The sequence below is a fragment of the Microplitis mediator genome, chromosome 11, assembly GCF_029852145.1.
Source record: "Microplitis mediator isolate UGA2020A chromosome 11, iyMicMedi2.1, whole genome shotgun sequence".
Classification (NCBI taxonomy): domain Eukaryota; kingdom Metazoa; phylum Arthropoda; class Insecta; order Hymenoptera; family Braconidae; genus Microplitis; species Microplitis mediator.
Genome location: NC_079979.1, coordinates 17204962 through 17232054, shown reverse-complemented (window position 1 = coordinate 17232054; position 27093 = coordinate 17204962). Strand labels below are relative to the sequence as shown.

The window sequence follows — 27093 nt, the reverse complement described above, 5'->3', positions numbered from 1 at the left end:
AAATATTTTGACAGCTCACCTGTTATAATAAATCGATATTTTAAAAGTTTTTTAAAAATACTTCTCGTACGATTATTAAGCTCGAAAGACTTTCTTTGTTTTGGACAACGTGAACAATAATTACTATGTAAGTTTACTTCTATGTAAATTGATTAATTCAAAAAATTTGTGGCGCGAAAATTCTCCGCTTTTTAACAGTTTTTTTCTAGTTATTTTTAACTTCCCGTAAAAAAATTAAAAAGTAGGAAAGTTCTCAGAGCGATTTTTGAAATTAGAGTTTTTATCGAATGTCGATGTTTTGAGGTCCGGAGAAGCTATTCCGACTCTGTGCGTGTGTGTGTTGTATTATCTTACATGCAATTATTATAATCTTTATTGAATACTGTAAGAATCGTCGCAATCGGTTACTTAGTTTTGTGAATATCACCATCCAAAAATTTGAAATATTCTTTTTTTCTCCACAGAAATATCGATTGTTGAGTATTCAAACTGTCATATGTCTGCTACATTTACAATTATAATAATTTATTATTTGACGATGATTTTGCAATTGATGATTAATTATCGATATTATGAATTCTTATCTTATTTACCAAAGTGAAGAACATTCATTTATTGGTTCTTATTACTGTTTGTTTTTGTTACGATTTACTACAAAATTCGTTTATGATTACAGTCATTAATTTACTTCTTACCAGCACAGTAAAATTATAAAGTTCAATTTCAAATTTCAAATATTTATAGTCTTATAAACAATAATTGTCTCAGCATTTTTGCCAAGAAATTATTTTTTTGTATGCAAGAGTTTTATGATACTGAAGTTAGCAGACATTTAAAAATTTTTGAATTTTCGTATTTCAACAAATCAATTTCAAAAAAATACAATAAAAATATACACATGTAGAAAATTTAAAAAACTACAGGTGCAATTTCTGAATTTTTTTTTTTTTTTAATAATTTATCGTCTAAAAAAAAATCCAAAAATTATTAGACGTCTGTTAACTTCAGTATCATAAAGTTTTAGTCTTGAAATACACATGATACTGAAAGTAGCAGATTTAAAAATAAATTTTATTTCAAATAAACGAATAAAATACTCATAGAAAAATTTTTAAAAAATGCATGTGAATAACTTTTGAAAATCGTTCTTTGCAAATTAAAAAAATTTTGTTTTACTCACAAGTATCTTGTTTATATAAAAAAAAAAATTGTCTGACGTCTGCTGATTTCAGTATCATAAAATACGCCTACTTTTTTGTACTTGTCTTCGAGCTTGATTGTTATTGATAAATAAATTGATCGGTAGTATTGACATTAATTGTTCTAAATGATCAATTTTTGAACTTTCATTAGTTACTGCTCGTTTTTAAATTAACTCACGTAACAATAACCTTCAAAATGTTTAGTAATAAATTTCTAATTAACAATAATATAAAATAAATATATATTTTAATTGTAGCCAGAAGAAAATATTATTCTGCAAACTAGAATAATCAAAAATTATGATACTGAAGTTAGCGGGCGTTTAATAAATTTTTGAATTTTTTTAAAAACAATAAATTAAAAAAATTGCATTTATAGTTTTTTAGATTTGCCACCAGTGTATTTTTTAGTTTTGTTTTACGTCAAATTAAATTTTTGGAAAAAAAATCCGAAAATTTTTAATTGTCGGTCAACTTCAGGATCATTTAAAAATTTAATTTCAATATTAATTCCACAGACTGACAGTTGCTGTTAACTTAAAATTTACAGGCCAAAGATCAAATAAAGAATAATAGACATGTATTCAAAGTGCATATTAATAAAAAGTAAAATTTTATTAATAAAAAAAAACTTACTTTTAGCAGCAACCAATAATTCTTTAACTTCTTTTATCAATCGTTTTATTTGTTGGCTTGTTTTATCTAATTCACGTTCATGATAATGTAAATTTTCACGAAAAAACGGACTGTCTGTTAAACAGTCAGTAAATTCCAGTGGCTTTAATCCAATACCCATTATTGACAAGCTTTTTTCAAGTGGTCTATCTTATTTTAATGATGATTAAAAAAAAAACATTGGTTAAAATATGTTTACAAAGTGAATACGTTTATATAAATAATATTAGTAATATAATTTAGAACAATTAAATGCAATCATATTTTGATGACATCCAATAAATTTTATAAAATTTTGTGGATTGAAAATTTTAAATATACAAATAAACACATCAAATTAACTCGATTGGTTACAAAGACAGTGCTTACAAATGAGTAATGATAATCCGATTAAGAAATAAGGTCAAAAAAAATATACTTAGTACTACAGTTTTTTATTCTATGATAAAATATACTGTTATTAAATGTCTATTGCATTTGCGAGATACTTTAACTGAAAATTTACCGAAAGATACTGCCGGAATTTCACGTCAACTTTCCAGACAGCCGAGGTCGGACGCGTTTGCGTTTATTTTCCCGTCCAATCACGGCAGTAGATTTAAATTAAGTTGAATATCCAAGTTGACGACAGTTTACTGGCAAATTGCAATATGATCCGTAAGTCAGCAGACAGTTGACAATTTATGAAACTGAAATTAGCCGACGTCTAATAATTTTTGTATTTTTGAAAAAACGATAAATTTTGAAAAAAAAAAATATTTAAAAAATTTGCAATTGTAGGCTTTTAAATTTTCTACATGTGCATATTTTTAGTTTTTTTTTTCTTCAAATTTAATTGTTCAAAAAACAATCCAAAAATTTTTAATTGTCTGCTAACTTCAGGATCGTGAAAATTTTAGGATTTTTTATGATACTGAAGTTAGCAGACGTCTAATAATTTTTGGATTTTTTTTTAGACGATAAGCCTAAAAAAAAAATATTTTAAAAAATTGCACCTGTAATTTTTCAAATTTTCTACATGTGCATATTTTTAGTTTTTGTTTTTTTGTAATTGATTTGGTGAAAAAAAATCCGAAAATTACTAATTGTCTGCTAACTTCAGGATCATGATTTTTTGGAGTTTAGCAGACATCAGACAAATTTAAAATTATAAATAAATAGAGTAAATAATTAAACAAATAAAATTTTTGAAAAATGCACTTATTAATTTTTTAATTTTTTGAATGCGCATTTTTTAAAAATTTTATTTTATTAATTATGTACTTTATTTATTAATAATTTAAAATTCGTCTGATGTCTGCTACATTCACACTCATAAATTGCTACACTAGTCACACTATTACTGGATGCTAATTTGACTGCAAGATGACTGAAAGTTACTGCCAAAATTATTCGTCATGTCATGTTAGGCAAAAATTTCAAATTCAAGTAGTTGACGCTAACTTTTCCACAACTTTTCGTCAAATTTACAACAACTTCTATTCTCGGGCTACTTTCCTGCAACTTCCAGGCCACACTTTCTGTCAGCTTTTCCGAAAATGACAGTATATTTACGCCAACTTGTACTTCCAGTTGTACTTAGTGTAGTCATACGTTAGATTATTCCATGGTTGGCAGCATCTTGTCGTCAAATTGAAGGCAATTTTTTAAATTTTAGAATAAATGAATAAAATGTAAGTCGAGTAAAAATTAAAAAATGCATATTTAGATAAATGTAAAATCTGTACGCGCATTTTTTTAAATTTCAGTATTTTTAATTATTTATTTAAATTTGGAAACTATCTTTGCTGCAAGAACCATCTAAATCGGTTAATTTATTAAAAAGTTATAGAAAATTTAAATACTCACATGCGCGCGCACACACACGCACACATACAGACACCCGGTTTTTATATATGTCAGTACGTGACTCGTATGTATATGATCATATATGATATATGTAAGTGTGTGGTCAGATATAAACTTTTTTCCCGGGTGCAGACAATATAAGATGTTTTCGTGCTGGCCCACAGAGTCAACAACCCTGATTGAACTGAATTCGATTGAATTAAACAGAATTACATTTTTAATTCTATTTAATTCAGATAAATTCTGTTAATTCGGTACCTAACTTAAAAATGAATTCTGTCTAATTCGTCAGGAAAACCAGAATTTGTCCAAATTAAAACGAATTTAAATAATTCTATTCGGTTTAATTCTGATTAATTCGAAAATAATTCTCCAATTTCTGGTTCGGAATCCGAATTAAACCGAATTTGAAATTTTCAAATCGGTTTTATTCTGTTTAATTCAAATTCAAATTTTCAATTCAGTTGAATTCTGTTTTGCAGAATTCGACAGAATATAACAGAATTAAAATTTTTAATTCGCTCGAATTCAGTTGTTTAATCAGGGAATTTTCCAAATTATAAATAAATCGTTTTTTGTTTTTAACAAAATTTATGGAAATTTGTTCTGTATATAGTTCTGTATATATATTTCTGTATATATATCAGTAATTGAACAGAAATCATAAAAAAAACATGACGTCTTAGAAGAGGTCATAAATTTCTGTTCATTTGTCCCATTTAATGCACAATGAATAAAAAAATTACAACAAAAATAACATAAGAAGTTATTTTGTGAATTTGAATGAAAAACTGAAGAAGTCATAATTTTCATGACTTTGAAACCCAGAAAACTTTTCGAAGTATCAGTTTTTGATTATCGCTCAATTCTCATACTATTTCATTGATGATCCTGTTAGTAGACAATTATAAATTTTTGAATTCTATTTTCAATGAATTGACTACAGAAAAAAAAAAAACTAAAAATATGCACATGTAGAAAATTTAAAAAACTACAGGTGCAATTTTTTCAAACATTTGATTTTTTATAATTTATCATTTAAAAAAAAATCCAAAAACTATCAGACGTCGGCTAACTTCAGTATCATATTTCGCTGACATGAAGAACAAACTGAAAAACACAAATCGATAATATATTCCAATATTTCTTATATGCTTCAACTGGCAAATCATTACTTTAAATGACAAATTGTTGTTGCAGAAACATGTCGATATTGATACGAAAAGCGATATCATCTCGAAAGACTTGATTTTTTCTGTTGGAAGCGATTTAGGTAGCAGTGACATAATCGAAATTCGACAGTGTCGAGTACAAGGAAGATTCAAATGAATAGACGTAAATAGACATGTTATGTTGATGGATATTTAGTTTCCTTGAATATTTTTTTTATAAATATTATTTATTCAATTATTCACACGATAGTCCGACTTACAACACTTAAGTTAACTGATAAGAAAAGGGGGAAAAGAGAAGTCTTTTTTTTATCATTCTTTTGCGTCTTGTGGCAAACTTTTGCTTTACAAATTCATCCCCTCTTCTTTTTTATCTTGTTCTCTCCATATTTCTGATAAATAAAACATCAATAAGTAGCTCATTAATAGTTATTATTTAAGAATAAGTGGAATAAAGTTGACATACAAAAGTGCGTCTTATAGTTACCATTATTTTTTGTCATTTTTTTTTTTTCAATTTGTTTTCAACGAGTGTTACTAATTGGTCGATGATTATTTTACGTCTTCGAGAATTTTACTGGTATGGAAATATAAGTATATTTAAAAAAAACTTTGTGTTATTCAAAGAATTAAAGAACTAATTCAAATTCTTAGAAGAAGAGGATATTTTTTTTATAGTTCTTGGAAATTAGTTCGATTTAAAAAACTAGAAATTTAAACAAATATATCGTTTGGATTTAAAAACTCATTCTAAAAAACTTAAGGCTGTACTTTGGCTCGATTTTGTTTATTTTCGTGTCGGAATTGCTTCTAAAAGTGGTGGTTTGTAAAAAAAACTGATAAATTTGTAATTTTTTTTTTTCTGGTGATTATCATTTGCGAAAAATTGCAACACAATTTTATCAGCCTCATGTGAAAGATAAGCCATTAATTACAAGAACAGACGATCGATGAATTGCGAAAGTATATTCAAAATCGAAGTAAAGATTTACATTTGTTCACGTTTATTTGTTTACGTCATTTAAGAGGAAATATTTTCATTTTTTGCTTCTTTTTTTTTTAACAAAAAATCCCGCTGTATTATCACATTTTCATTTCTTAGAAAATTCAACATGAGGAAAACGAATATGAAAAAGTCACGAATGGCTAGCATGATCATGTCTGACCAAGGATGATCGTGCCCGAAGACGCTTGATCACCAGAATTATGTATAAAAAAAATAATAATTTAACTTTAAATTAGCTTATTATATCGGTATTGTTACACGGAAAAAAAAACTTTAAAAATTACTATTTGAAATTATAACCCGGAACCCGGTTGTCAATATGGGGAATTTTAACATTCAAATAGTAAATTTTATAATACGTGTCGTCTAATTTCTAAGTATTAGTTACGATTTTTGAAGTTCAAATAGTAATTTTTCTTGCATAGACAATAAATTTTCACACTTATCCTCTAATTATTTACGTTTAGATCATAAACGAAAAAATTACTATTCCCTGATTAAACAACTGAATTCGAGCGAATTAAAAATTTTAATTCTGTTATATTCTGTCGAATTCTACAAAACAGAATTCAACTGAATTGAAAATTTGAATTTGAATTAAACAGAATAAAACCGATTTAAAAATTTCAAATTCGTTTTAATTCAGTTTAATTCGGATTCAGACCAGAAATCGGAGAATTATTTTCGAATTAATCAGAATTAAACCGAATAGAATTATTTAAATTCTTTTTAATTTGGACAAATTCTGGTTTTCCTGCCGAATTAGACAGAATTCATTTTTAAGTTAGGTACCGAATTAACAGAATTTATCTGAATTAAATAGAATTAAAAATTTAATTCTGTTTAATTCGATCGAATTCAGTTGTTTAATCAGGATTTAGAATGATGGTATTTACTAATCACTTTATCATTATATTACTTGTCATTCTCAATTTATATAGTTCATTTTTTTCGTGTACATAGTTATTGCTAACTTATTGCTAGCAAAGTTAAGTTAGCTAATCAAGTATAAGTTCAAATTTGATATAGTATAAAAATTTAAATACTAAAGGGATTCCCATATTTCTAGGTACGGTGAGGATTTCCATTGTAAACTATAAATGCACATAGAAATTTAAACTAGACTTCTATATGAATTTCGGCATAGTGTAAATTCGCATGAAAAACCACATAAGAATCTATGCTGGATTACTATAGGAAATCATATGCGCATGGGAATCTATCCGAAAATACCATGCGGGAATCCCAGTTAGATTGCCACATGGATTATGTTGATAGCGTTTATACTTGTCAATATGATATTTGTTTATTTTATGCTCATTAACATATATAAATAAGAAATAATTGTTTATATTTATATAGTTATTATTTTTCAAATGTAAATACTTCAGTCACTTATTATAAGTATGTGATTAGATATTAATAATATTGATCATTACTTATCATACAATCGATTACGTTTGTTAATCTTCTCTTTCGAAACAAATTTTATTTTCATTGCTAAAGTTCTGTAATTTATATAACATAAATATTTTGAAAGATATCAGACTTTATATTGATAATGAGAGACTTGGTCCTCTGAATAATCTTATGTGCCGTTACATAAAACACTAAATTGATTATCTTATAAATGAAATGTTGAATTCTTTAATCTGTGTTAGTACTATCACATTAAATTTTTTTCGAATAAACTCGTTTTTAGAGTTTACTCTTCTCATTATTATTGGAGGGATTAGGCCGTGTGATATCGGCGAACTGCGTAGCAATTGCATACCCTGGCGGTTTTGAATCACCCTGGAAACACGGTGGAATCACGGTGGGTTTTTTCATTTTATCACCGTGATTCCACGGTGGTTACACGGTGTACCCACCGTGATTCCACGTACACCGCGTAATCACCGTGGAAACACCGTGGAATTCAGGTGAGTACACCGTATAACCACCGTGTATACACCGTAATTCTACCGTGTTTCCACTCCCAGGGTGTTTCCAGGCTGTTTTCAGGGTGATTCAAAACCACCAGGGGTATAAACGGAATCGCCATTACAGCCTTGATTTTATCCAATGTTGTTATAGCGTGGACATAACTAGACGATGCCAAACTAGTATTGCATTACAAATTATTATCGTCAATAAAAGAGCTTACACGAACTGCTTGTCTATTGATTTTAAAAATAAGCACTTGTTAGATTGAGTACCTTGTGCTTGACGACGCGCGCATGTACGTTATGACTATATCCCTATCACGTTTACAATCTGGGCCTCTTATAGACTCTTAATAATCTTGGCGGTCAACTTCATATCGTCAGATTTTTGTAACGGTGTGCCCGCGCAGCTTTCAATTTTATTCTCATTAAACGTGCCAAGAGAAGTATAACTTCTAAAATTTTCTCAAGATAATTTTTTTTTCATAAAGTCATAATATCTGAAGAATTTTTTATTTAAAAAATAGTTTTTTCTCACTAAATTTATGAGATGTATAATCTACGTAAATTTTATGACAAATTGCAGATAAAGAAATTTTCTTTCTTTTTTTTTTATCATATTTTTAGGATACTCAGTTGTGCCTCACCTTCTAATCGAAATCCTTTTTTCAAATTAAAAACAAGTATTGCATTTTTTATGCTGACTGTATTATGGAGAAAAATATTACTTTAGTACATTTAATGATGACAATATCTCCATATTAATATTTAATTTATTGATGCAGAAAAAATCATCGCCTGAGAGAGGAACTTCTTCTTTTAGAAACATCATGGTTCAAATTAAACGTAAAGTATGTTAAATTATTAATTTTATAAAATAGGTCAATAAAACCCGGGAAAATAAGTTTAGATCTGCATTTTGTCTATATCTGCCTAGATCAAATTATATTTGTTCAGATCTAGACAGACTGATTTTTAAGTAGAAAGTTATATCAGCCTAAATCTACTTTGATCTGAACAAATCAAATCAGATCTGTTCATACCTTCATACATAAAATTTGATCAGACCTGATCAAATTTGATCTAAGCATTTCCAAACTTTTTTCCTGGGAATGAACAACGATTGACTTCTTGGACCAGTCTGAGATTTCCCTGGTGGAAATTTTTAAGAATTTTCTCTGAAAAACTCAGTTCTAAAGTTCTGAAGACTTTTTCAGAGAAAAGTCCGAAAAGTTTCCACCAGGGTTTCAATTGCTTTTTTGGAGCTCAAAGATCTTTAAGACACGTGCGCTCTTGTACGGGCTGTTCTGGGGCTGGTCCACAAGATTAACCGTCTTTCATATTCATTTAGTTTCTAAATAAATTTTCTTTATAATTTTACTTAAGTAAAACTGCTTGTATTATTAAATTCCAGGTTATTTTCAATGGAAGTTTGCTTAACTATATGAAAAATGTAAGATTCAGTTCATCATTAAAAATCCAAGATAAAGCACGCCCTCAACCGGAGTTAGAGAATTCGTTCAAAGTAGATACTTGATTTTGCAAGATAATTTTTATACTCAGACCTTAGTAGATTATAATTTAAACTAATATTTTAATATTTATGTTATAGTATGCAGACATATCGGTCCGTTTGGCGCCACCAAATTTACTCCAACCAAAACCGGATGTTCGGGATTTGGTATTTGGAAAATTCTTTACCGATCACATGTTCAAAGTTTTTTTTCATGAAGATTTAGGAGGATGGCAAACACCAGAAATCACTCCTTTGGAAAACTTAGTTTTGCACCCAGCATGCAAAGCTTTACACTACGCCGTACAAGTAAAATTATTAATATTTTATCATGAAAAAATAAAGTTAATGATTGAAAGCTTAATTATTTCGTACCAAATTTCTCATATAAATTTATAAAAAAGCTCACTTTTTAATAATTAGTTTAATTGTTAACAATAAAAATTTTCATACACGGAGAAATTATTGTTGTTTGAAATGCTATGGTGTCATTCTCAAACCGGACCATGTTGGCCTTCCCACGGAATCTCAAATAAACGCATGGAAAAATTACTGTGGCCATAGTGGGAAGGTCAACATGGCCCGGATTGACTATGACACCATAGCATTTCAAATGAGAATAATTTCTCCGTGTAATTATCACATGAAATGCAGTTTAGAAAATATGTTGCAACAATTGTTTTAGGTATTTGAAGGCATGAAAGCTTATCGTGGAAAAGATGATAAGATCCGGTTGTTTCGTCCCGAACTAAACATGGAAAGAATGAATCTCTCAGCTCAACGATTGGGTCTACCGACGTTTAATAGAACAGAATTCATAAAATGTTTAACCAGGTTAATCAGTATTGATCAGGAATGGGTACCACATTGTGAAACTGCTAGCTTATACATAAGACCTACTCTTATTGGTGTGGATGTAAGTATAATTGATAATGTTGCAATCTCATAACAATAATAGAGGTGGACAAAGGCCATTAAAAATATATCTCAGTGATGCAAAAAGCCTGGTGTAAACATAAGAAATCGTTAGATTATTATATTTTTATTTAATATTATCAATAAAATTTTAACTGGTAATGTAAAAATTAATTATTTTCTAGCTTTACTTATATTTTTTCATTACACTGAGAAAAAAAAATACTTTTATCAAGAACATTTACTTGATACAAGAACGTATATTCTTGATAATTTTCAAGAATATATAATTTTGTCTCAAGAATTCGTAGAATTGAAGGAAATAATTTTTATTTAATTCAAGTAAAGCTATTCTTTTGTTTACTCATATTATGATATCAAATTCATATAATAACAAAAATAAATTTCATGCTCTTCTCTCAAGAAATTGATAATTAATAATAATAAAATAAATATTTTGAACGGATTTCTTGGACCAAGAAATTCTTGTTTGAAAAATAGTATTTTTTTTTCTGTGTACAAAATTGTAAATCTCAACTTTTAATCTTTGTTTCGTTTTCATATTTGTTTAAAACGATTAAAATATCTTCAAATAAACTTAAGTTTCTTCAATTAACTAAACTATTTTAAATGTAATCTTCAAATTTTTGCGCCAAAAATATATTAAATTTAAAATTTTTAATAGCATAATTTCTTGTGGTAAGAGTATACAATGATACGAAAAGATTTTTTATCTCTCAGTGTAAAACGAAATTTTTGCATACTTTGCTGATATTCGAGTAATAACACTTGTTAACATCTATCAATATCTTTATAGTTTTCATCATATTAAAAGTGACGCAATCAAACACGCAATGTCGATTATTTATTCTTATTTTCGAGAAAGACAAGGTCGCATTGAGATAGCTATAGGCCAGTTGATTAAACAAATAAAAATACAGAAAAAAAATGTATAAGATAAAAAAATAAGCTTTTTTATTATTAATTTATTGTTATTGTAACAATGTAGCCTACATTGGGAGTTGCAACATCTCGTTCCGCGCTCTTCTATGCTATTCTTTGTCCAGTTGGATCCTATTTTCACAATAAAGCCCCCAAAGGTATATCGCTTCTTGCTGACCCGAATTTTACAAGAGCATGGCCCGGTGGCTGTGGTGATCGTAAAGTGGGTAGCAATTATGCACCAACGATTCATGTTCAAGAGAAGGCAGAAGAAAAAGGTCTTCAGCAAGTTTTATGGCTTTATGGAGAAGATATGCAATTAACTGAAGTTGGAACGATGAATATTTTCATGTTTATTATAAACGATGAAGGAGGTAAGAGTCGCATGCAATGACACCGCCATTAATAGATTTCTAGGATATAATAATAAACAAAATAAATTTATCTGCTGTAGAAAAAGAATTGATAACTCCGCCGTTAAACGGTTTAATTCTTCCTGGAATTACGAGAAAATCAATTTTAAATTTGGCTATAGAATGGAATCAGTTCAAAGTAACGGAAAAAAATATAACGATGGAACAAGTGTGCCATTTAAATTCTGAAAAAAGGGTAAGAAATTATAAGTCATATTTTTATGTACATATATAAGAAGAATAAACCAACGAGAACTAGTCGTGTCATAAATAAATCTTTATCTACACTTTTGAATAATCTACTACAAATTTTAGTATAAAAATAAATATTATTATAAAGTTTTATCCATTGTTCCTACTCAGATTACTGAGACAATAAGAAAAAAATTATCTGCAGCGGAACTAAAACAAATGTAGATCAATACATAAACAAACTCTATTGAGGCGAAATATTAATAAATCTATATTTTAACATATACATTTATTTCAGATACTAGAAATGTTTGGAGCGGGAACTGCCTGTGTGGTCAGCCCAATATCTAGCATTAGTTTTCTCGATGAGGTTTTATACATACCAACACTGGATCAATTAAACCCTATCCATCAGATGTTTCTCAAGACTCTTTTAGACATTCAATATGGATGTGTACCCAATCATCCATGGGTGTTGAAAATCGACTAGTACAAGAATTTCATTCTTTTTTATGTTAGGCCAATCCGAAAAGTTCAGTTTATTCTGAATAGTTAACAATGCGATCTAAAAGATCGACATACACAAAAATAATGTAATTACTTGATATATTATAGTCAAATCCTCTATTTTTTTTATAATTTTGATATTGATAATAATAAAGAGACATTGTAAATAATTATCAATAATGTAATGAAGCCCCGTCTCTATCACAACTGTAAATATGTTTACTTGAATTTTGTTCATTTGTTAATTTTTATTCTATTTTTTCTGCATATATTCATTGAAGTGAATAAATAAACGTTATGTCGATATTATTTTTTTAAAAATAATTATAAAATAGAAGTAACAGCGAATTAACTTCTTATTGCAAGACTCAATCAATCTGTAAACAGTCTCTATTAATTATTGAATTAATAAAATTTATAATGAACAGCTTTTATGTTGATAATCATTTCTAATTACGGCAGACGATTTATATCCTGTATTCTGCATAAACCTGCGACTCGTTGGGTTCGTTGTCACAGCGGTCACCGGTGTCAAAGAATCGCGAAGGAATCACCTCCTTCTCGACGCCGATCAATGTTCGTAATTAGTTCGTTAAGTCTTCTGTTTTGACCGCTGTGACAACCAACCCGTGAGACAACCATACCCGGGTTCCCCTTAGGAGACTCGCTCGTGCATGTAAATATAGGTATACATGAATTGCTGGCCGGCTTCCATTACACCCCACACAACCCCTCAAGTAACATAGATATACTATATATACCCTCGGTTCAATGTGAATATCCACTACAGGCATCCAGGACATCGGTACACAGACTTCCTACACTGCTTTTGGTATGTATAGATTAACTATATATATCAAAGGCTCTATGAGTTGGTCCAATTGGTCTCTGGTCTGCTAGCCCACTTACTCCTCAAGCCCGTAGCTGTGTAAACACAGTTAAAAGCTCAACCGCTCGTTAAGTTCGTAACTGTGTAACACAGTTAGAAGCCCAAGGACAGGATATTTTGATCACGGTTAACGAATTATAACAAAAAACTTAGTTTATGGTACATTCGTATATGTTTACCGTGATTGTTTCAATAAAAAAGAAGACTAATAGTTTAAGAGCAGAGGGACGGTGAGGTGGACAAATTTTAAACGTTTTGAAACTTTGTGGAGTTGTTCGAAATAATATAAATTAACTCTTCGTACAACTGTACAACTCAGTATCCACTAAAGATCTATTCTCTAAGTCAGTAGAAAAAAAAATCTTTATTTTTTCTGGCGTATGATGGACTCGAACTATCGACCCCATCGACTGTGAAGAAAATTTAAGTCTTCTGCAACCCGCTAAAAACTTTTGGATCGAAACATTATAAAAATTCGTTGTAAGGTCCAAAATGTTTACTTTACAAGAGGGGTTCGCACTTTTCTCTATTACACTCAAGTCCACGATCGTATCTTTGTTGTACTTGTGCAGTAAATGGAAACTTTGGTGTTTTTTTCTTAAACAAACGAATATTATCAAAAAATTAAGTCGCACTTCGCTAGATTAGACAGTAGTCCCGCTCGGCATGAATGTCAGAAAGTCATTTTCTTGGTATCATAAAGTTATCTAAAAAATTATGGTATCTTTTTGATATCACAGAGATCTTTCTGACATTCATCCCGAACGGGGTGCATCAATGTGCAGTCTATATCTTGTATTTAGAGATTTTGTTTCCGAAAATAATTCAGCCGAAAATATCTGCCCTGGTGGAAATTTTTGTGAATTTTCTCTGAAAATCTCTGAAAAAGTCTTTAGAACTTTGGAACTGAGATTTTCAGAGAAAATTCCTAAAATTTCCACCAGAGTAGTAACCACTGTTAAGATACTTTAAAAAAAAAAAGTTTTTTTTCAAAAGCTACAGGATTTCAACAGCAGGGAAACAGAATGCCATTGGATTTATAATTTTGTTATTGGACTAATACTTATAGGGAAAAGTTTTTAAGTAAAAAGTTGTGGAAAATTTTTTGTAAGGAAAAACTTTTTTTTTTCGATAAAATTAAAATAATATAGACTTGTAGAAGACTTTATACTGACGATAGAGGGTAGATGAGTCTGAAAGAGGGTTGCGCCGGTGGTAAGAGGGAAGGATATTGTAGACATGATCAACCGCAGTTCATTCCGGCCTTGACATCTGTGTGAACTACATAGTGATTAGTAAATTATACACATGACTCGCACATGAGTACAGTAAACGAAACGAAAAACAAGGAACCATTAATTTTCATTACTCATAGTGCAGCATTTATAAAAAAAAATATTCAATATTGTTTCCTGTGATAGTGTTTTAAATATTTTTTCATCCAGTAAAACTCCTCATAAGATATTTCAACACTTTATCACTAGGCTAAAGTGAAAAAAATAATCAATATTCCATTTATAAGTCAAAATCAGAATCTGATGAATATAAAAACGTCATACGGGCTATTTTTAACTTGTGAGAAGTTTTTTTATGTGAGGTTATGAACCATAGTAAATCGCCATTGATTTTGAAAATCCTTAGTGTTTAAAAAATAACCGAATTAATTTTATAAGTGATTAAAACTTTTATAAATACATATATGTATATATTACCTTTAAAATTTCTCATAAATGAATGATATGAACCTTCAAACTTTTGATATAGTATAGAAAAGATCTGAGGAAATTGTACCCGCACCAAAGTAATGAAACCAATTGTTCGGTGAATAGACAATAGACTAAACTAACTTCGCGAATACATATCGTATTAACATATTATGTCGGTAAGTATGTACTTACATTATTAAAATTCGTATTGTGAATGTCAGACATTGGTTAATGTATTGATTTGACATTGTTTTCTTTTTATCGAAACGATTATTAATAACAATTTAGAATTCCTAATTATAAATTTTCTGAAAATTTCCTACGATAGATGACGTAACAGAAACTTTAATAGTGATGAGAATTATATATAGAAGTGTTTACGTTCATATGGTTGAGGAATTTTGAAGCCGCAATTTGTTTTCTTCTTTTCTTCTTAGAGTCCTAGACCTTCGGAAGAACCATAATCGATTTCATTTGCTCTGTCTGTCAATTTAATATTTTTTTTTTATTTAATCTTCTGATTATCATCCGACATCATTTCTCAGGCTCTTTCAATGTAAAATATTAAAAAATATAAGAGGAAAAAAATTATTAGAGTCCTAGACCTTCGACAGACCCATGTCGATGTCATCTCGATGAAATCTGCTCTGTGCTTTCATTTAACTTTTTTTAAATTTAATCTTCTTATTATCCGAAATCATTTCTCAGGCTCTTTCAATGTAAAGTAATAAAAAACTAGCGTACATTTTCGCATACAAGCGCGCGTGTGTCGTATTTCATATATTTATTTTAATGTATATTTTCGTGTCATGTTCATGAGAATAGTATATTGATAATAATTTTTTATTCTCTTATATAGGGGAAGGGGGAGGCAAAGGGGTAGGGTAGGCAAAACGGGGTACTCCCAAAATTTGATAAAAAAAAATTTTATATTTTAAATGGTTTTTAAACATTCCAAAATCACTTCTGTAAATATAATTAAGCGTTACTTTGAATTTTTTTTTGTAAACTTTTTCAAAAATCAATTGTCAGTTGAAAAATATTAATGACATTTGTTTTATGATAAAAACTAGTAAAAATTTTTTTCTTCTTTTGTGTCCAATAAACATGTAAATTTAATTTTTCTTTATGTAAATTACTTAAAAAAAAATTCAACTTAATCAAATTCGTGTAAAATTCAGAAATTTTTTTTTTTTTAACGGTAACTGAAAATTTCTTCTATTTACTTTGAATATCATTAAAAAAAAAAAGATTTAGCGTATATATTATATTTTCTTAAGTACCCCCTTTTGCCTCTCCCTCCCCTAAAAATTACTATATATTTTAACTATATTTTAAAAGAGAACATATTTTTTTGTAATGAACATTTATTAAAATAAAAATTTTATATAATTATTTTCTTTTTCTGTTCACAGCATATTATAAAACTTCACATTCTACTTTGCTGCAAGTAATTCTTCAAATAGGATGAAATATTTGGAAACTTATTCTAGAATAATCCTTATTGAAAAGAATTTATGACAATGATAAATTCCAATAACATGAAAATCTATAAAAGTGTGCGAGAAAGACTTAAAATTATTCGTTACAAGACTAATTGTTGACGTTTATAAAAATGGCAGTGAACTTGATACCGCGAAGCAATAATACTGCTGATAATTTGTTAACTTCATTTGATACAAACAAAAGTTTATCGTCTCCGAATTACTTGAAAGACTTCGAAAATGTCATTTTTTTCATTATAAAAGCAATAGTGATGAGTTTTATAATAATTGCTGCACTGTTTGGCAATCTACTAGTGATAGTGTCAGTGATGCAACATCATAAACTTCGTATTATCACTAATTACTTCGTAGTTTCACTAGCTCTAGCAGATATGCTTGTAGCAATTTTTGCAATGACTTTTAATGCCAGCGTTGAGCTCTCTGGCCGTTGGCTCTTTGGTTACTTCATGTGTGATGTATGGAATTCACTTGATGTATTCTTCAGCACTGTATCTATTCTTCATTTATGCTGTATAAGTGTTGATCGCTACTATGCAATAGTTCAGCCTCTAGATTATCCATCGATAATGACCAACTTACGATTGGGAACCATGCTGAGCTTTGTCTGGTGTTCACCGACGATCATAAGTTTCGTTCCAATTTTTGCTGGCTGGTATACGACGCCTGAACATCTTGAGTATCGTAAAAAAAATCCAGACTTATGTATGTTTCAAGTAAACAAACCTTATGCTGTGGTCAGTTCATGTGTCAGCTTTTGGGTACCAGGAATAATCATGATTGCAATGTATTATAAAATATACAGAGAAGCAGATCGTCAAGAAAGACTTTTATACCGGTAAGAATATGAAGTTTAAATTTTGCAAGACTTAAAATGGATAAATAGTAATTATTAAATACTTTGTGACTTTCCCGCCAAACTTTTAATTTAAAAAAAAAGAATTATAATTTTTTAATAATGCGACGGTGAATGATTTATAATTTTATAATTTTTTTTTACTGGATCTGCGGATGCAGACCAGGCAGTCAATTGAGGAAAATCTAAGCGAGATTAACGTATAATGCACCAACTTTATATATAGGGATCGAACAAATTAATTAAAAGAAATAATTGAGCTGATCAAATAATGATAATCTATCGATTCATTATTTGATAAAAGAATACAGTATTTAATTCTTTATTTGTGTTTGAAATCGAATTAATTTTAAGAAATCTTGAATTTTTTTATTTTTCACCACCATGTTTGCTAGCCTATTAACTCAAAGAGACTAATTTTAAAAATAGAATATCTCAACTTTTCGACTTCTTGAAAATGCTCGTCGTTAGGAAAACCGCTGAGCTCAATGAGCACCAAGACAATTAAAAGTTTCAAGAGTAATTCACAGAGCTAAAATGTTCAAAATGATTATTAGCTTCTCTACTTATTTAGTACATGAAAAATGTTTGTTTTAAATAAATTCCTGTTTTATCACAATTATCAACACAACTTTTTTATTCTTTATCTACATATTCTTATATACAAATATATTATATCGTCTAAATAATTACTACTTATATTGTTTTGTTTACCTGGGAAAGAATGATGGCGATCTAAGTCCTGCATTCGGTTAAAATTTGCAGAGGTCTGATTTTTCAATCTTTTAGATCTACGATCTAGAGAAAAAATCGGAAATCACTAGACTGAAAAACTCAAAACTCCGATTTTTAGGAGCTTTATAAAAAAAGTTTTCAAAAATTGTAGATCTAAAAAGACCTTCAAGTATCTGAATTAATTTAAATAGATCTACTTTGTTCATAGTAGATCGAAATGATTGAAAAATCAGGTCTTCAAAGATCTGATTAGATCTAGTTGGATCTAAATTATTATAATGGCCATTATAATACACAAGCTTTTGTATTTATAAAATACTTACCATCAGTTTTTTTCGTACAGCCAATTATAAATAAAAATAATTACTTAAAAGGATCCATTTTCAGACTGTTTTAAGTGAAAGAATCACGAATAAAACAAATGAAATGAAAAAAAATTCTCATCATTATCCGCAGTAATTTTTTTGCTTTTGTGCTGGGACATGTACTTATATTTCACGTGAGAGTCCAATTAAAATTAAAGGGTCAAAGATAGGAGAAATGTCGAGGCTTACAGGTCACATTGTCGTCATGATCTACTTTTGCGAACTTTGTGATGTGTGATAATTGATAATCATCCAAAGAAGTTTAAGGTTCCCAATAAGTTTTGTTTAATCTGCTTAACAAGCAAGAATAAATTACGTAATCAATAACTTTTCACTGAACAGTGAAATTATTAACTATGAACTATATTCAAAGAGAAAGACTCAGTGATCATAAGTAAACACTTACACTATTTACTAACTTCTTCAATAGAGCAATGAGCTTCTCGCGAAATTTTTTACCAAATATATTCTGTAACTTGTTCATCAATATCTGCATAGCTGTACTGCGATCAACGTTTTTCTCATATGATATTTTATTAACTTTTTCCCAAAATTGTTTTCCGATATTGAATTTGTTTAAACGATCTTTGAGGAGTCTCAATAACACTGCCGTCATGTAATCCCCTGAATTAGCGAGTAAATTCTTTATTTTTCCTATTGTTGATAACTTTTCATTTGATTCTTCTTCATTATTACCCAGCATTGATCCCCATATCTCATCAGATGATATATCATCTTCAGAATTAGAAGTTATAGCTGGAATTACTTTTGTCTCATTTCTGTGTAAGTTTTCTATTCCATTATTCTCGGAGTTCACTTCATTTTCACTCATTGCTTGAGGTGAACTTTCATTTTTTGGTGATTCTTCACTTGACGTCATAACTTCAGTACTTGACTGTGGATTTCCCTCTGATGTTTCTTCATTTTCTCCTACGAAAGAAAATTAATTATCGGTCTAATACACTTTTTTCCTTTTAAAAACATGAATCAATTTTCTTTATTCAACGCATGTCTGATTTTCGCGCCTTATCTGTAAGGCAAACCCTAAATGGCCAATTAACGATCGGTATAAAGACTCACCTAGCCTACTCGCTAAACAATGTACTAATAATTTACCTGTAGACTTTGGTGTTGTACTCTCCGAATTATCCAGATCATCTAGAAAAAGTATAATAACAAATTGGTTGATGCGTTGAAATGTATTTTGTGATAAAATATACAAACCTCTGAAATATGTATTCGTTCTGAACATAGACTTTTTTAATCGAATGATAAGATCACGATTCAATTGATGATTATTTCGATCAGAAATAAATTGACGTTTCTACAAATTATTTAATAAAATGACTTTAGCTAGTAATTAAATTTGTTTTGAGATATTTTTGATGGATTAAAATTATTCAATTAATTAAACCTATGAGGGGAGGGGGCTTTCCCGGAAGAGACGAACTCGTCACCCTAGTGACCTAAAATTCAGGGTGCCACTAGAAGTGTCTATCTCTGTCTTCCGGTACCGGAGTTTAGACTTAGAGCTTTGTTACGTTAAATTAACTCTCATACACACACACCCACTGATAGTTTTTTTTCACACATGATAATTACGTGCAAGCTCCCTGGACTCACAACTCACCTATAATAATTAACGCGTAGTTTTCTAGCACACCCTTATTGATAAAATAAACTCGTAAATCTTCTGGGCTCTCAACGAGTGACTACGACTAATGAATTAACTGTCAACCATGATCAACTAACTATATCGATTGACAAAATATAATTTATGACTCTATTTTTTAATTAATAATTAACTGAACAAAAAGTAGGATGTTTTTATTTTAACATGCAAAGTTTTACCGTAAATTTACAGTGCAGTGTTACTCGTTGCCTCTCGTTATCTCTCTATTTTTACCAATAATAGATTTGACTATAGTTAATTTTTAACTTCCCGCTAAGAAAATTGAAAATTTTCAAAAATTCGGGAAGTTATTGGTTTCGGTTCGATTTACGAAAATCGAATTTTCATCAGATGTCGACGTTTTGACGTCCTAGAAAGCTATTCTGACTAATTTCAAGATGCTGTCCGAGTGTATGTATGTACGTATGTATGTACGTACGTACGTATGTAAATACCTGTATCTTTTGAACGGATAAACCGATTTTGAACTTTAAGGTGTCATTCGACGCGACTTGTCAATATCTTGAAGCTGTAAAAAAATTGAGCTTGATCGGTAGGGCTCGTTCAGAAATATTCCAAAAATAAAATTTTTTTAAAATTGTTTTTTTTGATAACTTTTAATGTGCTCGATGGATTGATTTCAAAATCGACTGGGCTCTGAAGCTTTATAAGCCGCGTCGAATGCCACCTCAACCATCAAAATCGATTCATTCGTTCAAGAGAAACCGTTGTCGAAAGAATTAAAAAAAAAAAATTTTTTTATTTTTTCTGAAATATCTCAAAAACGACTCAATAAATCGAATTCAAAATTTGATCAGCTTTAGAACTTTATAAAACGCGTCGATTGCCACCTTAACCGTCTCAATCGATCAATTCGTTTGAGAGATATCGTTGGAGAAAAAATGGTGAGCTCGAAAACAGCGGGAAGTTTTAGGGCTGGCCCGCAGGGTCAACTGATAGACCGATTTTTTTATTCAGTGACTGTTAATATTTGGAAAAGAAGTAACACAAACCTTCCTCGCTAATCTTTTCAGTGCGATAACAAACTTCGTACTCCGTGATTTCACAATTGCTCGTTTAGTATGATTGCATTGGGATTTCGACATGTCGGCCCGCAGTTCAAGAGTCTGAGAGTTTGATAAATTTTCGCCTTTTTTCGACATATTAAATGGCTTATATGTATGCTTATTTTCCTCTGGGATACCCGATACCCTTGAATAGGTTTTTGTATGCCCATTAGAGGAAATTAATTTTTTTTCTGTATATTCGGATGAAAATATTGGTATATCTTTCAAAAAAACTGAAAAACAATCCTTGTAAGATTAATATTATTTAGTTATCGACATCACTAAATTGTTAACATATTTATCATTACTAACTTAAAAAATAAATATAAACAAAATTCATTTTTTTTCACTTATGAATTTAATATTTCGTAAAACATTATTACTTATTAAAGAAACTGACTGCATAAAGTGTACAGGTTTTTTTCGTTCTATAAACTAATCATATCATTAACTGTCAATTCAAATTTTTACGACTCATAATGTCATGCTTTTTCACAATAAAACGCACGAACAATAAATAGGTTTCTTGATAGTGTCTGACAAAAATAATAAATGTCATCTCGTTTATTGCAATAACTGATTAAGGTACGAAAGTTATATTGTATTTTAACTAAAGATGTATAATAATGCATTAATGTGCTAAGAATAAATCTCATTTTTTAAATTCCGCTGTAATTTATTCCATTGCATCACCATTTCCATTAAAACATTCGTCTTTAGTCGATTTGTTTGGAAGCTGATAAAACAAAACGATTTCAGACCAGGGTAAAGTTGGCTGCCTGAGTCGCAGGCGATTACTTATCAATTCATATAGCATTAACAAGTTCATATGTTCTATATTTAATTAATTGTTTTTTTTTGTTTCGTTTCAGGAGTAAGGTGGCCGCATTATTGCTAAACAAACATCTTCAGATAAATGGAATAGCAGCAGGTTTAGGATCCCTACCACCTGTAGAGCCATCGGTATCTGATTCACAGATGGAAGAACCACAAATTGCTAATAGCAATAAAATGAAGCGAGAAAGAAAAGCAGCAAGAACTCTTGGAATTATCATGTCTGCATTTCTAGCTTGTTGGCTTCCATTTTTTTTCTGGTAATGATTTTATGAACTGCGAGACACTTTGACAAACAATTTGCATAAGATGACGATCTCTTATATATTTGTTTTCAAAACAGTTGAAGCTTTTTTACAAAAATTAACGACTGTCGAACCCTACGTTACCTCGAACACAATAACAAAATTGGTTAATTTCTGAACCTTTCTGCAGAATCAGGATACACGGTAGTATCTCGCGCCAAGTACACGTTCAAATCAAACACATGTGTATGTGTGAAGTGTCATGGCGCGAGCCTACCGTGTTTTGTAGATGCCTATGAAAAAGACTATGAAATATCAACGGACTATTTGCTTAAATAATTTCACGTTACCCTATCAAAAAAATCCATGTGAGATTGCATGGGAACCCATAGGAATCCATGTATAAATACCCCTTTTTCACGGGGTATTTATCTCCCTGTTTAAAATATTTCATACAATCCAATAGATTCTCATAAATTCCCATAGATTTTATAAGGATGAATGAGTTCTATAACTGCTATAGTTAAGTATAGGCCTTATAACACAGCTATAAGAATCTATCGGATTTTTTAAGCAGGGCTTCCACACATAGTGTACTTTACAAAACTACTACATATCATATCTATGAACTGACATACTCTCTAAATATGAAATAGTGATTTTTCACTAATTTCAAGTGAATATTCACTATAGTCGTTCCGGATAAAGCTTGAGATTTTTTCCCACCATTGTAGTTTCCCCCTCTATTATAATATTCTGAAAAAGATATTCTGCGCATGCGCAAATCCAAATATTGTGGTAGAGGAGGAATAATTGCGGTAGAGCAAAATCCCAAACTTTCTATGGGACAACTATAATTGTCAATGCTATAATTGTACCACGCAGAATTAGTGAATATTCACTAAATTAATATGTGAATATTGGAATTCACTGATTTGATAAGTGAATATGAGAATCCACTGATTTCATCGGTGAAAAAAAATATTATATTGCGAAAAAAAAAATAAGACACTTGTAATTAGATCTGAAATGTGATCAATGTATTAGAATCATTACTTAGAGGAAGTATCCTTTCATGCTATCCACTGCGTTGGCCTACGCATGTGATCGCGTGAGTGTAAATAGTATATTCGTTATGATACCAAACAATAACTGATGAAGAAATAAAAAATCCGTGATGTTGTGATGGACGTACTCTTCATATAAATATATTATTGTTCTGTACTTCTATTTTTTTTTATTTTGAAAGTTTTTTATTAAAATTTTTAAAAATAGCAGCATAATTATTAATTATATTTATATCTAGTAAAATATTTAATTATTTGCTAGTTAAAGTTACTAGTGAAATTGTGAAATTCATAAATTAAGAAGTGAATAACAGTTTCACTTGTAGAAATTATGAAAATATCACTAGTTCAGTAGTGAAAATCACTAATTTGCTAGTGAAAATTATAGTACTAAATTTATTAGTGAGAATTCACTAATTTGTTATTTAAATACATTGATTATGAAGTGAATACTGCTTCACTAACGTAATTAATGAAATTTTCACTAATTCATGTTTAGAGAGTATAGCAATATATACCCTAAAGACCCAATTAAAATTAAAATGATTTATTATTGATTTGCAGGTACTTAATTACATCGTTATGTGACTCGTGTGAAAGTAGTAAAACTGTAGTTGGAGCAGTGTTCTGGGTAGGCTATTTTAATAGTGCTCTTAACCCACTTATCTATGCCTACTTCAATCGTGAATTTCGAGCAGCCTTTCGTAAAACTATCGAGAGTTGTTATGGTTTTGTTTTACCTGTACCAGATGTGAGGCAAGTTCACAGAAAACACGATTTTGTTCACAGTAATGCCTCGTCGGAGTTGCACATACACAATCAGCCTCGAGGAAGTGAGATGACCAACATACACATGGAGGCATGTATTTAGATGTAGTTTAGGAACCCAAGGAAAACAAATTTCTTTATAGACCAAATGTTTATTACGGCGATAGTCTGAAAATTGTTATCATTTTACTCGACTCACCATTTATTTTTTGTAATGTCTTATATGGTTTATTTTCTACTAATATTTGGAAAGTATAAATTTTATAGTATTATTTACACAATATATACCAATATAACAATAAATATGGGATCGAGTAAACGGCAAAATTTGGATAGTTTTATTAAGGATCAATGAAACATATAGAATTTCATTTTATCAAAATAGTATACATGAACTGTAAGCCGTAGGAGGGATAATTTTTAAAAAAGTAAGATGCTCTTTTTTTAAACAAGAGATACTTTTCATGATTTCACGTCATAAATATATGGAGAGATTATTATATATTCTTCCCCTAAAGATGAAGTTTTTTTATATAATTTATTGAAATGTTAAAAAGTATATTTTAAATATATTTATTATATTAGTTGTTGACTATATTGTTAAGTTATATGTAGCATTGTTTTTACTTAAGGTATTATTAGTTAGTAAAATCGACTTAAACAAAAAAAATTTATATATTTATCAAATCGAAAGTAAAAAAGTTCAGGGATATTAAAATTAATTGTGGAGTTACAGCTTATGAGTTAACAATTTTTTAAATAGATAGAAATTTGTGTTTTTTTTTTGCACGATATTGTGAAATCATTTATATTATCGAACTGAAGGGAATATAGTCAAGTTGCTCATACTTAACAACAAGCAAATTCTGATGCAAGCTTCTGACCCGATTTTTTTGGGGTTTAAAGTTAAAACTAATAAACTACCGAAGATGTATTGTTCTGGATACATATATTTTGTCCAGAGGTTACTTTAAAATATTATGTTTTCTACAGATAATAACAAAATCTAACAATCTAAAATAGTAACGTCACATGCAGATTAAATATTAGTCAGCTATCGATATATGGTTAAAATTTCCACTAAACTGTAAAATTCGCTTGCTGACCGCTACTAATTTGAATTGAAACGCAATAGAATTCTGTAGGTAACTCCATTAACTCGGAGGTTAGTCTACGGAGGAGCAGAAATTTCTTGGAATTTCCTAGTTAACGAATGCCCCTTCTCCCTTAAGAAGTAAACTATGACGCATGCGCTCTTACATCTACATGAATGATGCATATATAAATATACACAGACACATACAAACATAAAGCATTGAGTGGGAGACAACGCAGCTCATAGTGGGGATCAAGATTAAGGGAAACTTCCGAGTTAATGGAGTTCGACTGTAGCTACAAGATGTTCAGGTGTAAAAATACTCGCTTGCTGTTCCTATGTCAATTTTCGCATTTCACATCCTATCTCATCTGTAGTAAATATATAAAATACTATTTTTATACAGTTTGAATTACGTCTACAGGATACTAAAATTTCAATATTAGTAAGAAATTTTAATCAATAATTTTTTTAATTTAAAAATAAACTGTTTTTTCTTTTTCCTGTATATAATTGTTTTCTGTGATACGATATTGCGTCAGAGTTCCTAAATTTACACCATTTTCAAAATTATTCCGTAAAAATTAAAAATATATTTCTGTTGGTTTTTTTTCAAACCCATCGAAATCGACCAATTAATTTCTATTAAATTTAGATAATTTTTAATTAGCTATGAATGAATTTAATTGAATTTATAACTACTAGGGCATTTAAAAAAGTAATAAAAGTATCTGTCCTTGTAGAAACTAATTAATAATCTTTCATTCGCAAAAGGTTGTTTCATCTTAATACCCAGAGAAATTATACATACGATATAAGAAGTAAAAATTATACTAATCTTCAAAAGCAAATCGTTATGGAACTAAAAATAAACAAAGTACTAGTATCAGTATTTAATGGTATCAATTTAAGAAAAGGACAATCTGACTTAGTTCAAATTTTACAATACATATTAGTACCGAATAAGGATATTATATTTATAAGTATGCGAAAGGAATAAAATAAAGGAGACCTACGTCGATTAAATTTAATTTGAATAGCAGTAGTTAGACCACTGTACAAAAGATAGATAACAAATTATAAAAAAAAAACAAATAAAATTTTTACCCTATTGATTGCAATCATATCTTTGTTGTGATTATCATTAAACCTTATGGAAATATATAAATACAATCGATAGGAATATCATTTTATTTGTTTTTAATACATTTATATATTACATCAATAAATGTATGCTAGACAATCTAACGGTTTGAATGATAAATATAAATTTTCTTGTCTTTCATTGTATATAACACAATACAGTTTTGTGCCAAAAATTATTTTCAGTAAGTTTTGTTTATAAAAATATGACTATTGCAGTATTATTCGTCTTCTAATAAGATTGTATTCCACAATCGAATTTTTGAAAATATCTTTTGGTACTAAAACAATGAAAAATTAATATAGTGAATTATATGTAGGCTATTAATGTCCTACTATCAAGAATAAAATTTTATGAATGATGCAAATCTCTACAACTTTTGTCATATATAATTTATGTAATTCAATGTTAACAGTAGGGGCCGTTCATAAAATACCTTCGCAATTTTTCTCTCAGTTTTTTAAAATTAGTTATTTTTTAAAGTTTTATTGTTACAAATAATTAATATACTAAAATATATAAATTTATATACTAATTATTGCTATATATCATGTACGGGAGAAAGGGTCTATCATTTATGACGCAATAATCACAGGGGGGGAGGGTCTGAAAAGAAAATTTAACGTGATGTATTTTATGAACGGCCCAGAAGATTAAAACATATTTTTATTATGAAAAATTATATACTTTTCCTGAATGAAACATATATTATGGAAAAAACAGATGGACTAATAAGAAATTCGGTAATTCGAAAAAATGTATATTTTTCCAAGCAGATTCTAACGATTGTTTTATTTTTTAAGCTTTGAATATTGACCTATTTCTTTATCAAGTTAT

At 29.3% G+C, this 27093-nt stretch overlaps 4 protein-coding genes across 12 annotated transcripts in view; 2 read left to right on the top strand and 2 right to left on the bottom strand.

Moving 5' to 3' along the window:
* The window catches only part of LOC130677192 (rho GTPase-activating protein 26-like), a 23178-nt gene extending 8236 nt beyond the window's left edge, over positions 1–14942 (bottom strand). Inside the window, exons 1-2 of one of the 4 annotated variants that reach the window (XM_057483841.1) lie at positions 2247–2377; positions 1839–2027 (exon numbers count right to left, since the gene is read on the bottom strand). In XM_057483841.1, coding sequence (XP_057339824.1) covers positions 1839–1998 — 160 coding nt within the window. In that variant the 5' untranslated portion in view covers positions 1999–2027; positions 2247–2377. The other 3 variants (XM_057483842.1, XM_057483844.1, XM_057483843.1) reach the window with 3 other exon arrangements.
* Positions 73–12481, top strand: LOC130677205 (branched-chain-amino-acid aminotransferase, cytosolic). 3 transcript variants are annotated; one of them, XM_057483871.1, is made up of 8 exons: positions 73–127; positions 8614–8679; positions 9243–9353; positions 9441–9650; positions 10027–10257; positions 11266–11572; positions 11653–11807; positions 12102–12481. In XM_057483871.1, exons 2-8 carry the CDS (start codon positions 8659–8661, stop codon positions 12291–12293), a joined length of 1227 nt encoding a protein of 408 aa, XP_057339854.1. In that variant the 5' UTR covers positions 73–127; positions 8614–8658; the 3' UTR covers positions 12294–12481. The 3 variants fall into 3 exon arrangements, with proteins under 3 accessions (XP_057339854.1, XP_057339853.1, XP_057339851.1); XM_057483870.1 differs by lacking the exon at positions 73–127 and adding an exon at positions 5320–5477; XM_057483868.1 differs by lacking the exon at positions 73–127 and adding an exon at positions 7524–7559.
* Positions 14305–27093, top strand: LOC130677206 (octopamine receptor beta-1R-like). Its single transcript, XM_057483872.1, has 4 exons — positions 14305–15081; positions 16321–17245; positions 21975–22196; positions 23813–27093. The coding sequence occupies exons 2-4, from the start codon at positions 16521–16523 to the stop codon at positions 24117–24119; spliced, it is 1254 nt and encodes a 417-aa protein (XP_057339855.1). The 5' UTR covers positions 14305–15081; positions 16321–16520; the 3' UTR covers positions 24120–27093.
* On the bottom strand, positions 17505–21670 carry LOC130677211 (uncharacterized). Of its 4 annotated transcripts, none has more exons than XM_057483884.1 (7): positions 21415–21670; positions 21049–21335; positions 19588–19687; positions 19480–19521; positions 19060–19293; positions 18770–18987; positions 17505–18653 (listed from the first exon to the last, which is right to left on the bottom strand). In XM_057483884.1, exons 1-7 carry the CDS (start codon positions 21440–21442, stop codon positions 18612–18614), a joined length of 951 nt encoding a protein of 316 aa, XP_057339867.1. In that variant the 5' UTR covers positions 21443–21670; the 3' UTR covers positions 17505–18611. The 4 variants fall into 4 exon arrangements, 3 of the variants coding, with proteins under 3 accessions (XP_057339867.1, XP_057339866.1, XP_057339868.1); XR_008991553.1 differs by having other exon boundaries at positions 17512–18061; positions 18322–18653; positions 18770–19293; XM_057483883.1 differs by having other exon boundaries at positions 17511–18653; positions 18770–19293.

Excerpts from the sequence above, each read along its gene's own strand:
- LOC130677211 (XM_057483883.1), bottom strand. The coding sequence starts at position 21,442 with ATGAATTTTGTTTATATTTATTTTTTAA. Across the intron at positions 19,522-19,587 it reads AACGAATACATATTTCAGAG|ATGATCTGGATAATTCGGAG; the intron begins GTTTGTATATTT and ends TACTTTTTCTAG. Across the intron at positions 18,654-18,769 it reads TGAAGAAGTTAGTAAATAGT|ATTAAACAAAACTTATTGGG; the intron begins GTAAGTGTTTAC and ends CTTGTTAAGCAG.
- LOC130677205 (XM_057483868.1), top strand. The coding sequence starts at position 7,539 with ATGTTGAATTCTTTAATCTGT. Across the intron at positions 10,258-11,265 it reads CTACTCTTATTGGTGTGGAT|CCTACATTGGGAGTTGCAAC; the intron begins GTAAGTATAATT and ends GTAACAATGTAG. Across the intron at positions 11,808-12,101 it reads ATTTAAATTCTGAAAAAAGG|ATACTAGAAATGTTTGGAGC; the intron begins GTAAGAAATTAT and ends CATTTATTTCAG.
- LOC130677206 (XM_057483872.1), top strand. The coding sequence starts at position 16,521 with ATGGCAGTGAACTTGATACCGCGAAGCAATAATACTGCTGATAATTTG. Across the intron at positions 17,246-21,974 it reads CAAGAAAGACTTTTATACCG|GAGTAAGGTGGCCGCATTAT; the intron begins GTAAGAATATGA and ends GTTTCGTTTCAG. Across the intron at positions 22,197-23,812 it reads TGGCTTCCATTTTTTTTCTG|GTACTTAATTACATCGTTAT; the intron begins GTAATGATTTTA and ends ATTGATTTGCAG.